The sequence below is a fragment of the Dasypus novemcinctus genome, chromosome 12, assembly GCF_030445035.2.
Source record: "Dasypus novemcinctus isolate mDasNov1 chromosome 12, mDasNov1.1.hap2, whole genome shotgun sequence".
Taxonomy (NCBI): Eukaryota; Metazoa; Chordata; class Mammalia; order Cingulata; family Dasypodidae; genus Dasypus; species Dasypus novemcinctus.
Genome location: NC_080684.1, coordinates 111,620,825 through 111,635,203, shown reverse-complemented (window position 1 = coordinate 111,635,203; position 14,379 = coordinate 111,620,825). Strand labels below are relative to the sequence as shown.

At 50.7% G+C, this 14,379-nt stretch overlaps 2 protein-coding genes across 3 annotated transcripts in view; one reads left to right on the top strand and one right to left on the bottom strand.

The window, feature by feature from the left end:
- MOV10L1 (Mov10 like RNA helicase 1) overlaps window positions 1-6,997 on the bottom strand; it is an 86,849-nt gene extending 79,852 nt beyond the window's left edge. Inside the window, exons 1-2 of the mRNA XM_023587298.2 lie at window positions 6,877-6,997; window positions 4,186-4,370 (exon numbers count right to left, since the gene is read on the bottom strand). Coding sequence (XP_023443066.2) covers window positions 4,186-4,370; window positions 6,877-6,973 — 282 coding nt within the window. The 5' untranslated portion in view covers window positions 6,974-6,997. The remainder of the gene's footprint in view (window positions 1-4,185; window positions 4,371-6,876) is intronic.
- Window positions 6,998-10,515: 3,518 nt separating this feature from the next.
- The window catches only part of MLC1 (modulator of VRAC current 1), a 42,759-nt gene continuing 38,895 nt past the window's right edge, over window positions 10,516-14,379 (top strand). For both annotated transcript variants that reach the window (XM_058308971.2, XM_058308970.2), the window contains exons 1-3: window positions 10,516-10,717; window positions 11,093-11,290; window positions 13,115-13,204. In XM_058308971.2, coding sequence (XP_058164954.1) covers window positions 11,132-11,290; window positions 13,115-13,204 — 249 coding nt within the window. In that variant the 5' untranslated portion in view covers window positions 10,516-10,717; window positions 11,093-11,131. The remainder of the gene's footprint in view (window positions 10,718-11,092; window positions 11,291-13,114; window positions 13,205-14,379) is intronic.

Genomic DNA, 14,379 nt, shown 5'->3' with positions numbered 1-14,379 from the left:
TTGGGTGTATTTAATGCTGACCGGGGAGAGGCTGGCGAGCTAGGAGCAGCAGAGACCCTCCAGGAGGGAGAAAGATCTCTCAAAGGCAGCATGGCAGGGTCCTACCAGACGTGGGTGCTGCACGAGAAGAGGAAGGAGGAGAGAATGGGGACAGGACGACTTCAACGTAAGACATGACCACAACTGGAGAAGCCGACCAAGAATTCTGCCCACTCCCCTGCCCAGGCGTGAGAGGCTGAAGTGGAGCTGCTGGGTGACTTCACTCTAAGAGTCGGGGTACACATGATTCTCATGTTCAACTGTCAGAGGGTCAGAAATGACAACAAGTACCCCAACTGCTGAAGGTTTAACAGTGACTCTAAAAACTGACAAAGATAACACTAGACAGGAAATTACAGACCCATTCCATTTGTTGAGATGCAAAAACCTACATAAAAATTCAGCAAAGAAATCCAGAAGTACAATGAAGTTTATAACCAAATGGGAATCACACCCATAAAGTGAGAATGAGGTACAATTAAGAAAACTATTCAGAGGAAAAAAAAAAACCTACTTGAACATCTTTTGTTTTTGTTTTTTTTTCAGATTTATTTATTTATTTCTCTCCCCTCCCCCCACCCCGGTTGTCTGTTCTCTGTGTCGATTTCCTTGGTCGTCTTCTTTGTCCGCTTCTGTTGTTGTCAGCGGCACGGAAATCTGTGTTTCTTTTTGCTGTGTCAGCTCTCCGTGTGTGCGGCACCATTCCTGGGCAGGCTGCACTTTCGCGCTGGGCGGTTCTACTTACGGAGCGCACTCCTTGTGCATGGGGCTCCCCTACATGGGGGACACCCCTGCGTGGCAGGGCACTCCTTGTACGCATCAGCGCTGTGCATGGGCCAGCTCCACACAGGTCAAGGAGGCCCGGGGTTTGAACCACGGACCTCCCATGTGGTAGACGGACGCCCTAACCACTGGGCCAAGTCTGCTGCCAACCTGAACATCTTGAAGATGCTCAAAAGCATTTGAAAAAGTATGATTTCTAGTATTTTTTAAAAACTAGACATATAACTATAGATGAACACTCTTTACTGCAACAAAAAAGATACTACAAACCAACACCAGTGTCGTGGATTCCCTGCAGACTGGGAATGAGGTAAGGGCGGCTGTATTTACCACCACAACCCATATTCCCTGGGTTCCAAAATACCCACTTTTCTACATTTTAACATTCCTAAAATAAGACTCACAACCTATGCTTCCATTTGAAATTTCCATCAAATTAATGGTGTCTTAAAACTCTTGAGTCTCCAATGACCAATCAGCGAACCATGAAGGGAGGGAAGGAGGGAGGGAAGGAGGGAAGGAGGGAGGATAAACGAGCCTATTCCACACCCTTCACGGTGGGCATCAGGGACTACGAGCCAACAGTGGAAAACTGAGAAAAGCACAAGAACCTTGTTCATGCGACTCAAGAACACACCAGGAGAGATAAAGACAGGAACTGAGGAAAGCCCTAAGGCTGAGGCCTTGGAGCGCGAGGAGAGGAGGGGGCCAGTCTGCTTTTCACTGTACAACCTCCAGGCCAGCACTACTGGACAGGATTTCTGCCATGATGGAGGTGTTCTCTGTCTATGCCAACTTGTAAGCCAAAGACACATTTAAGCACTTGAAACGTGGCTAGTGCAATCGAGGAACCGAATTTTAAACTTTGGTCAATAAATTTAAATAGCCACAAATGTCAGGCAATGTAATTACAGAATCTAATTATTTCCTTTTCATGTACGTGCATAATTTTTAAAATATGAGGAAAATGATACAAAGCATTTAGCTGACATTAAGTAAATAATAGTAATAAAGTACATTGCAACCATTTTTAAAAGGAAGCAGTAACAAGTCAGTAAGTTTGCCCACTACCGAGTGACATAAAAATCAACAGCTTTTCTATATAGGCAGAAAGATTAGGGAAGCGGACTTGGCCCAATGGATAGAGCGTCCGTCTACCACATTGGAGGTCCGTGGTTCAAACCCAGGGCCTGGGCCCATGTGGAGCTGGCCCATGTACAGCGCTGACGCGTGCAAGGAATGCCGTGCCACGCAGGGGTGTCCCCCGTGTAGGGGAGCCCCACGCGCAAGGAGTGCGCCCCGTAAGGAGAGCCGCCCAGCACAAAAGAAAGTGCAGCACACACAGAGAGTTGATGCAGCAAGATGATGCAACAAAAAAGAAACAGATTCCCGATGCCGCTGATAAGGATAGAGGCGGTCACAGAAGAACACACACACAGCGAATGGACACAGAAAGCAGACAACTGCGGGGGGGGGGGGGGTGTTAAAAAAAAAAAAGCAACGAATTCACTAAAAAAAAAAGATTAGCTTGAAAATACAACACAAAATTATATTCATAATAGAACAGAATTTTAAATTCCTAGAAATAAACATAAAGAAATTTGCAAAATCTAAATATAGAAAACTCCTGAACTGTTACAAAGATTATAAAAGAAAGGTTTAAACAACGTAAAGCCATGTTTTCTGGTTAGAAAAGACTGTATTATCAACATGTCAATTATCCTAAATGGAATCAATATATACTCAGTACTATCCCAAACAATCTGAGGGCAGGAGAAGAAACAACAAAATGATTCTAAAATTCATCCAGAATGTGCCAGGAAAATCTAGGAAAAGCCAGGAAAATTCCATATACAACTATATGGAACAGAACCCAGCTTACTAAACATGAAAATAAAAATTCCCCTACCATCAGAGTTCACAACAGGGACCAGTGTGTTTGGTATGTGATCAAGGTGGTCTTTCAAATCAGTGGGGAAAAAAAAAGAATTCTTCAATGAGATAACTGGATAGCTATTAGGAAAGAAATGTCTGGTGCCTTTTCTCAGTCTGTATACCAAAATAAATTCCAGGCATAGTAAATATTTAAATCTTAATAAACGGGAAACGGACTTGGCCCAGTGGTTAGGGCATCCACCACATGGGAGGTCCGCGGTTCAAACCCCCGGGCCTCCTTGACCCATGTGGAGCTGGCCCATGCGCAGTGCTGATGTGTACAAGGAGTGCCCTGCCATGCAGGGGTGTCCCCCATGTAGGGGAGCCCCACGCGCAAGGAGTGCGCCCGTGAGGAGAGCCGCCCAGTGTGAAAAAGAAAGTGCAGCCTGCCCAGGAATGGCGCCGCACACACTTCCCGTGCCCCTGACGACAACAGAAGCGGACAAAGAAACAAGACGCAGCAAAAAGACACAGAAAACAGACAACCGGGGGAGGGGGGGAATTAAATAAATAAACAAATCTTTAAAAAAAAAATCTTAATAAACAACTTTCATAGGAAACCAGAGTGAATATTTATAGTTATGGAATGGAATAAGTCTCCCTAAGGATTGTTACAGAGCTCAAAACCACATGGAAAAGATGGACACGGCCAACTACCACATAAAATGAAACTGCAAAAAAAGGTCAACAATGTTTTCACATAGTATTTATCCTCAAAAAGTTCTAATTTCCTAATATATGAGATCTAAAGAACAAAATTAAACTCAAGAAAAAATTGGACAAAGGACAGGAAGATAATTCATAGAAAAAACAAATGTGAAGCATTAATCACTTTAAGGCTTAATCACTTAGTAAACTGGCAAAGACTGGTAATACCCACACACCTTACGAAGTGCTAATAGGCAGTCTAGTATCTTGCTCCTGAAAAATTAGTACAGTGCCAGTAGAGGAGTAATTTGATGGTAGCCATTAAAATGCTAAATATGCACTCTCTTTGACCTAGCAATTCTACTTCTAAGAATTCATACTACACATACACTATTTTCACATTAAAAGAAGTTGCCAAATTATAGAGTTCACTAATTATTATTTTTGCTAATCCATTAATATAGGGTCCAATAATGGTCATTTTTAACAATAATTTTTTTAACACTTGAACAGACTATTAATAGTGCTTTTCTCCATGGCACAAAATTACAGGCAAAACTTGCTTTCTGAATGATAAATGTCTACACTGCTTGAATGATTGATAATGACCACCATTTATTCTTTTAAAATACACCAATAAAAGATAACAAAAGTACCTCCCACCTGGTGTATGTGACTTCAAATTCAACTCTATCGCCCTTTATCAGATCTTCTCAGAGAGGTAAACTAATGTGGGAAGAGCAAAGTGAAACCTCACCCTGAGGGTGCAGGCAACCTTACCCTGACGGCTTTTAGTCCATTCGATACTCTGTTCTCTTCCACAATCGCAATAACCTCCTGTCCAACGTTCAGAAGCACCTTGCTAGTCACTGCCTCATTGGAGAAGTAGATCAAATCATCGATCATGCCATAATCGCTGCAGTATCTTGTCACAACGCCCTGAACAGTTTTCAACTTGGTTTCACCTGAGACAGGAAACAAAGAGGTTGTATGCCCCACAAAGGCGAAGCCACACCACAGCTCAGCCCAGGAGGGAACGGCAGTACACAGCAGCCACTGACTTGTTGCCATTAGAGTCTCCCATCACCGCTGGCATCGGGCTGCGTGGGAGAGTCCAGACATCACCAAACAAGGCACCTGAAGTAGGTCAGGGCATGGGAGGGTCAGTCGGGCCCAGGAGTAGCACATACCCTCAGCCATAGAGGACCCCTGCCAGGTAACTGACTGCCTCTCACGGCCTCCTCCCACCCCAGCTGTGCCCAAAACCACTGCACCAGCCAACGGCCTCCAAGTCCGCACTGCACCTTCCCTGCTACTTTTCTGACACCGGGGGACCCTTGGGTACCGACATCACGTTACACTGTTGCTGAACGCTGCATTTTACAGAGGACACCCGACCCATGATGCAGCTTGCCACTGGTTATAAGGTTGGCTACACAGGTATTAGCAAATCCGGAGGCAGATGGCCTTTACCATGCTGCCTTCAACAAATAGCTCCATTTCTGACGTTTCTGGCTTCCTCTGGGGAGAATTTCATCTTTTAGAGGTTAGAGAAAAGCAATTAGGGAACAGCCACCCTTAATTCAATTCTTATATGGGAGAAGGAATTGGGAGAAAATGTCAATAACCTTGGGAGAACGCCGCTGTGCAATTCTGAGAACCAGGGTGGGGAAATTTGCCAGAATCAGAAGCAGACCACACACTGTAGGAAGACAGGTTCAGAAACAATTTGAGGGAGGTTGAAGCATGATCTCATGAGATTCCAGAAGGACAATTTAAGACAATTGGAATTACAGATCTGAGAGCTTTCTGAGTGCTCAACTGCAAAAATATTAATGACAGAGAAAAGAGAAAGATATGTAGAGACATCTTGTCACACTGCTTACATTTAAAAATACAAAAGTGGGGAAGCGGATTTGGCTCAATGGATAGAGCGTCTGCCTACCACATGGGAGGACCAAGGTTCAAACCCAGGGCCTCCTGACCCATGTGATGAGCTGGCCGACATGCAGCACTCATGCAGGCAAGGAGTACCATGCCATGCAGGGATGTGCCCAGCATGGGGGGGGTCCACATGCAAGGAGTGCACCCCGTTAAGGAGAGCAGCCCAGCACGACAGCAAGAATACACAACAAAAAGAGACACAGATTACCTGTGCTGCTGACAAGAATGCAAGCAGCACAGATGAACACACAGTGAATGGACACAGAGAGCAGACAACTGGGGTGGGGGGGCGGGAAGGGGAGAGAAATAAATAAAAATGAATCTTAAAAAAAAAATACAAAAGGGGGAAGCGGACATGGCTCAAGCAGTTAAGCACCTGCTTTCCACATGTGAGGTCCAGGCTTGATACTCAAAAATAAATAATTAAACAAAACAAAACAATACAAAAAAGCAAAGGGGAAATAAGTAAGAACAAATACTAAGAGGTGGCACAGATGCAAACCCCAAATCATGTAAAATGCTATCTAAGTAGTGGAAGTAGTGAAAAGGCCTTTTAAGTTATGCTGAGAGAAAGACAAATAGATGATTAAAGAAAAGATAGGTCTTAGTTTTGGGACTGAAGAATAAGCAACAGAGCACATTCCAGCAGATGTGTCCCTGACCTGCCTGCCTGCTGCCCAATCAGCCACCGCCGACATGCCCTCACAGGATGCAAATGAACAGGGTCTGTTCTCAACAAGTGATCCCACTCATTTCTTTCTACTCTACACTAATCAGTTATAAAAATCCAAAAAGGGGCTCTGGTGCACATGCTGACACCTCCTGCAGCAGGCCATGCAGTGGGCCTTAGAGGGGCCCCCGCTGCAAACCCTATCACTAAGGGTGCAGGGAACTTTCAGGGAAAGAGTGTCAATTTCCAAAAGGGGGGCTGGGGGATGTGGCCACCAGTGGGAATTCTAAGACTTTGGTCAGGACCTGTGGGGTGAGAATGTGGCCGAGACACAGCTGCCTTGAGACAAGCACAGGGGCCGTGGTGGGGGCCAGACTGAGGTGGGGGGCAGGCACCCCAGGGCACATCTGAGCTCCCTCGTCCACCCTCAGGGCATGTCCAAGGCCCTTCCTAGGGTAACTGACGGCAGGACTCGTCCTAGCCTCCCCAGTGCACTCCCAGGAGTGATCCTCGGGCCCTCCTAACCCTAAGCCCCAACCTGTCCCCCAGGACTAGCCCAAGTGTCCCCCCCAGGACTAATTCAAGCTTGCCATTTGCCCCCGGACTCACCCAAGCCCCTCACCTCTCCCCCAGGACTCGTCCAAGTCCCCAGCTGCCCCCCAAGACCTGCCCAAGTCGCCCACCTGCCCAAAGTGTCCCACTGCCACACCCCCCTGGATTTGTCCAAGCCCCTCCTTCTGTCCTCCAGGGCCCGCCCAAGTCCCCGATCTGCCCCCCCAGGACTCGCCCAAGTCCCCCAGCTGCCCCCCAGGACTCACCCAAACCCCCAGGACTCGCCCAAGCGCCCCTCCCCGCACCTTCCAGGAGCTCCGGCTGCTCTGGCCCCGAATCCTCCTCCGGGGGGTCCGCTCGCCTCCAGAAGAAAGAGAGCAGCTTAGCCGCGAGGCGCAGCATAGTCCTGGAGCACAGACACGCCCGAAGCGAGCAAGCGGCGCACCACGCTCCGGCGCGGGTCTGCTCCTCACCCGCTGCGCGAGACGCCCGCACGCGGCCTGCGCCCGCTCCCGCCGCGCTGGCCAATGGGCTCGCCGCGCTCGCGCCTGCGCGCGCCTCCCGCCGCGCCCGACCAATGGGCGGGCCACACGCGCCACGACGGTTGGTGTTTGGCGGTTGGCGGCCGTTAGGCGCGCGCAGGGCGTGGCGCCTGGTGGGCGGGGCGCCGTGGGTGGGCGGAACTCCTGCCTAGCAGGCGTCTTTGCCTTGTTCCACTCTCGGTGGGAAAGCGTTGTTTCAGCTCACGTGTGGCCTTAGCCGTAGGTTTGTGTAGGTGTTCTTGATCAAATTCAGGAAGTTCGCCGTCTCTTCCTATTTTTCTGATAGTTCTCATCATGCGTGGGTGTGGCATTTTCTCAAATGCCTTTTCTGCATCTATTGTAACGGATCTCACGGTTTTTCTGGTTTAGCTTATTAATGAAGTGAATTACATTGGTTTTCAAATGCTAAACCAACCTTGCATTCCTGGAATGAACCCCACTTAGTCATGGTTTATTATCCTTTTATATATTGCTGGATTCAATTTGGTAAAAATTTAAGGATTTTTGTCTTTACTTTTTTAATGGTATATTCAAAAAATATGAGGTCCCCATATACCTCCCACCCCCCTCACCCCACTCCTCCCATAACAACAACCTCCTTCATCATCATGGGACATTCATTGCACTTGGTGAATACATCTCTGAGCACTGCTGCACCACATGGTCAATGGTCCACATTATAGTTTACACTCTCCCCAGTCTGCCCAGTGGGCCATGGGAGGACATACAATGTCTAGCAACTGTCCCTGCAGCACCACCCAGGACAACTCCAAGTCCTGAAAATGCTCCCACATCACATATCTTCTTTCCACTCCCTACCCTCAGCAGCTGCCATGGCCACTTTCTCCACCTCAATCTACATTTACTTCCATTACTAATCACAATAGTTCCAGAATAGAATACCAGTAAGTCCACTCTAATCCATCTCTATTCTTCCATTCTGTGGGTCCTGTGATGGTTATGTACACTCCACCTCTATATCGAGATTTTTAAATCTAGATTTATAAGGGATATTGGCCTGTAGTGTTTTTTTTTGTTTTGTTTTGTAATGTTTTGTAATGTCTGGTTTTGATAGCAGGGTAAACCTGGCTTCATGACATGAATTGAAATGTGTTCCTTCCTTCTGAATCTAAAAGAGTTTGTGTCGTGTCGGTGTAATTTATTCCTGATGTGTTTGATATAATTCACTTGTGGGCCTGGAGTTTTCTTTGCAGGAAAGTTTTAAATTATGAATTCAATTTCAGAGCAGGGCTATTAAGGTTATCAATTTAATATGGAGTGAATTTTGATAATTTGTGTCTTTCAAGGGATTTGTCCATTTTGTCCAAGTTGTCAAAGTTATTGGCATAAAGTTGTTTATACTATTTTCTTATTACCCCCTTTAACCTTACTTTGAAATAATTTCAAACTTAAAGACAAATGCAAAAATAATACAAAACCCATGCTGAGAATTTCACCTTATTGCCCCCAGAAACCCAGATTCGCCCATTTTAACCTTTACCACACTTGCAGTTATCACTCCCTCTATCGATCTCTCTACCTAGCTATGTAGATGTTTTCTGAATATTTGAAACATCTAATCCCTTAAATGTCTGTCATCTCTATTGTCATCATCATTTGTCTTCTTTTGTTTCTCTTGATCAGTTTAGCTAAAGAGTCACCAATTTTCTTGATCTTTTTATAAGATGACCTGTTTTCATTGATTTTCCTCTATTGTGTATATATTCTCTATTTCAATGATTTCTGATCTTTGTTATTTTCTGCCTTTTACCTTTTTGCAGTGTAATTTGTGCTTTTTAAAGCATCTTAAGGTGGAAAAAGAACTGCTTTAGTGTATCCTATAAAATTTAGTATGCTGTATTTTCATTTTATCCAGTTTCTAATTTCCCTACTGATTTCTTCTTTGACCTATTGATGTTTAAAAGATGTATTGTTTAATAGCAAAATATTTGGGGATTTCCAAATTTTTTTCTTATTGATTTCTAATTTAGTTTTTTTCATGATCAGAGAACAAAATCTGGGTGATTTTTATCTTTTTAATTTATTGAGGGTTTTTTGTTTTGTTTTGCTTTTTTTCTTCATGTGGTTTCTTTCCGTGCATGTCCTACCTGCATTTGAGAGGAATATGCATTCTGCCACTGTGGGTCCCTCCCCTTAGAGAAAATTGAGTGTCACACCTAACACATTTATTTACCTTGTGTGCTCCTGCCCCCTGCCTCAGTTAGAGAATAAACTCTATGTGGGAGGAGCGTGCTTGGCTTAGTCCACTCTCTGTCCTTGTGAGCCAGGGGGTGTCGGGACGGGGAATGCTCCAAAGATGTTTGCTGAGAGCCCGAGTAAGTGTGCAAGCATGACAGGGGAGGAAGTGCATTTTAGGAAAAAGTTTGTTTTAAGACAGTATAAAAGAAAGGGCTTCTTCTAGAAACTGGGATTGCCAAGAGAAACAAGGAAACATTTCTCAGGTGACTGAGTTTATGGCTCTGGCGGCCTGGGGAATTTGATCTGCAATTTCTGATTCAAGGCAGCTTGATTTTATTTCTTAAGAGAGAATAACTTTTGAAAGGCACAGGAATTGTGAAATCTGTTTAACAATACTGTTCTTTGATCAAAAAGAAATGCAGGAGTGTTCAATTTGGTAGGCCAGTTCATATTAATCCAGTTTATTGCTTTAAAAGACAGTCAATAAAGTTTGGAAAGTTTTTCAATCCCTTCAAAATAACTTCTCAACAGGTTATAGTGTGCGAAAATGATTTCTAATCCTTCTTGCTTGGCCGAAGGAAAAAAAAAAAAACAGACACCACCACCCCTGGTTTGAAGCCCACTGGTTTTGCTGAGGTTTAAGCAGGTTCATGGGTTGAGGAGCTGGTTTTTCCGAACACTTTGGTTGGAGCTATTTTGTGGTCACAAAAGAATCCATCATTGTAGCTGTCAGGGCGCCAGTGTCTCCGGGTGAAGTACATTCCCATCTTTTTTCTCTGCTTAGTGAGCAGAAATAAAGGGCCCAGTGGGACGGAGACTGCCCACCACCCGGACGGCCCCTGGAATGCTGATGGGTCACGGGCCCTGCCAGCCCATGTTTATTCAGTGTTTATGTGATCTTCGGGAGGACCCCTTCATCATCATCGCTAGGGAACAAGAAAAGGCCGCTGGAAATGGCATAATAAGACCTTTGAAGAAAAAGTTCCTTGTTTCAAGCAGAGCAGGAATCTGGTACTTGCTAGATCCTGCTTTGTTGGGCTGCTGTGGCTAGGAACCCGTTTTTCTTCCCAAGACCCCCGCGGTGCCTGGGGGTGCAGGCCTGTGGTGAGGAGGCCTGGACAGCCACCGCGGTCTGTCCTGTTGGGACGGGAGCCAGCAGCGCCCCGAGCGCGCCGTTACACAACCAGCTAGAAACTTTTCTACGAGAAACTGGCGCCGTTGGCTGGCGGCAGCTCCTCATTGAAATTCAGGGAGCAGCTCTCTATCCCCTGGCGTCTGTGCGATGTTGCTGAGTTTTTGTTCCACTGGTGAAAAGTTCTTGCTGGAAGCCAAAGGCAGCAGGACCTGGTAAGGGCGAGCGCCTCACCCAGAGACCAGCTCTCCAAACCAGGACTTCGCAGGGAAGGTAAGCCAGACCCGCCAGCTCTAAGCCGAGGCGGAATTTGCAACCTTTTGTTTAATTTCTGCCGGGAGGGGTTTAAAACACTGTGCAACCAAGGGTCCTGGAATGCATAGTGAAAGTTGCTACTGGAAGTGGAAGTTGAAATATATTGTACCTGAGGACCTGAGTAGATGAAGCATTCAAAGCCTAAAATCACACCTGAAATCAGACCTTCCAGGTTCGTTTTCTGGGAAAGTGATTTTAACCCCTATTAGGTGCGGATTTGCCTTTCCCGATTTACAGCCCTTCAGTATGAGCTGAAGTATTTATCGAAAATACTTTAAAAAGTATCTAAAGTACTTTGCTTTGAAGTAAACTACTTGCTGTTGAACCCCGCAGGGCCGCAGGTGCGGCTGCAGGCGCCCCGCGGCCTGGGCCATGGCGCGCGAGGAGCCCTTCCCGGGCCCGCCGGCGCTGGGCAGGGCGCGCGCGCTGGAGCGGGGCCGCCGGGACGCGCCGCGCAACGACCTGCAGCTGGCCCGGCGGCTGCCGCCGTGCCTCCGCTACCGCACGTGGGCCTTCTCGGTGCTGATGGGGGTGAGTGGCGCCCCGCCGGGGTGGGGCGCGGGGGCGCGGGGCGCGGGGGCGCGGGGGCGCGGGGCGCGGGGGCGCGGGGCGCGGGGCGCGGGGGCGCGGGGGCGCGGGGCGCGGGGCGCGGGGGCGCGGGGGCGCGGGGCGCGGGGGGCGCGGGGGCGCGGGGCGCGGGGGCGCGGGGCGCGGGGCGCGGGGGCGCGGGGGCGCGGGGCTTCAGCTTTGCGCGTCTTCTCTGTTTCTCTCGAGGCATGAACAGCCACCGCGCAGCGGCCTGCCCCCCTGCGGGGCGAGGGCTCCGCCCCGTCCCCCGGACGGGAGCGCGCAGTCGGGGGCCACGCGGACGGGCGGCAGGGCCCGGGGAGGCGTCCCGGAGCGCCTGGGGCGGTGACGCTGGCGTTGCGCCGCGAGGACAGGGAGGAGGCCCGGGCCCTCAGGGCGGCAGGGGCGGGGTCCGGGGCCGAGGACGAGGCCGGGGGCGGCGGCAGACACGCCCGCGGGGTGCGGCGCGGCGGAGGCAGCGGTCCCGGGCCATTTCCTCTGCAGAACTGCACCCACCGGGCACGGAGGGCCTGGAGGGGGCCGGACCTGGGCGCCCAGGGGCACCCCGCAGCTCGAAGCCCACTGGCGGCCCCGCGGGCGGGTGCGCGCACCTCCGGGCTGGCTGACCCCGCGCCCCGGTGCCCGCAGCGCAGTGGAATAAGGAACCGGCCCGGCCTCGCGGGGTGGGAGGATCCAGCGTGCGCACCGGGGGCCACAAGGCCATTTTCCCTGCCCCGGGGAGCCGGGCCAGTGCCGGCTGGGCGGGGGCGGAGGGCCCCAGGAGCCGCAGGCCGCCCTCCCCGTTGGCCCCTTTTTGCCCCCCATGGCACCCGGGAGCCTGCTCAGGGCCCAGGGACAGGGCAAGGTGGAGGGGCCGGCGCCCCCACCGCACAGTAGGTGGCACGGGCGCTCCCCCGTGCGTGGGCTGGTGCTGGACCTCCCCGAGGCCCGCCAAGCCACCGCGGAGCACTGCCCTAGGAAGGCCTCCTCACGCCTTCCTCACGGGTCTTCACTGGGACCGCTGCCCAGCCACAAATCGGGGCACTCAGAGGAAGCAAGAGCTGTGGGAAACAGAGGGAGGTTGGGGGCTGCTGGGGAGGGTGGCCATGGGAGGCCTGGCTGGGACTGCGTGTCTCAGCTGAGGGCAAGGCTGGGGCTGGGGGGCTGTGCAAAGGCCCTGCGGCAGCACCGTGCGAGGCCTGTGCTAGGAGCCTGGGGGAGAGTGCCGGCAGGACAGTGGTGGGAGAGGCGTGCCGCCTGTGTGTGCTGGGGCCACGGGGGCAGGGGCTGTGCCCGTGGGGAGCCGGGGGGCTAGGGCTTTGGAAGGGTCCTTCCTGCTGTGCCAGCAACGGACAGTGGACAGCAAGGTGAAGGCCAGGGGCCAGTTCAGGTCACCGGAGGGGGCCTCGGACGGCTCGTCACCAGGTGGCCCCTGGGACGCCTTAGCCTTGTGCAGAGGACCTGGAGGTTGGGGTCTGTGAACCCCTAAAGTCACACATGTTGGAGGGCTTTTCTTCATATTTTCAGACTCCCCTTTTCCCTTCCTCTCCCCCCAATCACCATGTTAAGCTTTCCTGCCCTGACGCCTGGGGGAGGGTCGGGCAGTGCCTGGGGTGCAGCTGGGCCCACAGCGCCCTGTGGGCAGGGGCTCAGGCCAGCTGGGATGCAGGCACCCGCAAGCTAGGGAGATGTTAATCATGTGATGTGCAAACAATTGTAGCCAAAGGGTTAATTGTGTCTTTAGGCATAACCAATATTTTATTCTGAATTTGTCTTCCTGTTTTGCAGAGCTGCCTTTTTGTCACCTCGGGGTTTTCTCTCTACCTGGGAAACGTGTTTCCTTCCGAGATGGACTATTTGCGCTGCGCTGCGGGTTCCGTAAGTGCTCCCCCTTGTCTGCGTCTCTCTGTACAGAAGTTCAGTCGTGCGCATCTGAATGACTTTACTCTGACACTTACTGGCCACTGTCACTTGTTTCCTCATTCCAACATTCTTTATATGACACTAAACCCAAATAGAATTTATTGCTTTTGAGAAGTGTCAATGAAGCAGGCTGGAATCTTACTCCACAAGCTCCTGTGCAGGAAACGCTCCTTCGTTTTTTGTTTTTTTTTTAATCAGTTCTTTTTTTTTTTTTCTTTAAGATCCATTTTTTATTTACTTCTCTCGCCCTCCCTGCAACCTCCCCAGCTGTCCACTCTCTGTGTCCACTCCCATTCTTGTCAGTGGCACCTGGAATCCGTGTCTCGTTCTATTGCGTCATCTTGCTGCGTCAACTCTCTGTGTGTGCGGCGCCATTCCTGGGCAGGCTGCACTTTCTTTCGCGCTGGGCGGCTCTCCTTACGGGCGCACTCCTTGTGCGTGGGGCTCCCCTACACGGGGGACACCCCTGCGTGGCACGGCACTCCTCGCGCGCATCAGCACTGTGCATGAGCCAGCTCCACATGGGTCAGGAGGCCCTGGGTTTGAACCCTGGACCTCCCATGTGGTAGGTGGACGCCCTATCCCTTGGGCCAAATCTGCTCCCCCTTTTGGTTTCTAAAGGGCAGCAGCATCCTGCTTTGAGCCCCAATCCCAGAGGGCAGGGATCCTGCCCCCAGGAGTTGGGGAGCTGCGTGTGTGCGTGCCCACTGTCTGCCCCCGCCCCCTCTCCAAAGCTGCATGTTGTGTTTCTGTAATCTTCTACAGTGCCAGGGCCTGGCGATGGTGCCCACTGGTCCTCCCAGTGAGGGTAGAACAATCAACCCGAGTGCCCTCAGGCGCAGTCCCGGGGCTCCTGCCCCTCGGTGCCCTGTGCCCACTCAGGCACTGAGACTTTGGCGACCTGCAGCACCTGAGCAGGTCCCCATACCTGCCCCACACCTGCCCCCTATCTCCCCCACACTTCCCCACAACTGCCCCCCTACCTCCCCACATCTGCCCCCCTACCTGCCCCCTACCTCACCCATACCTGGCCCACACCTGCCCCATACCTGGCCCACACCTGGCCCACACCTGGCCCACACCTGGCCCCAGTCCTCCCCCTCTCACCTGGGGAGACTTGCTTCCCCTTC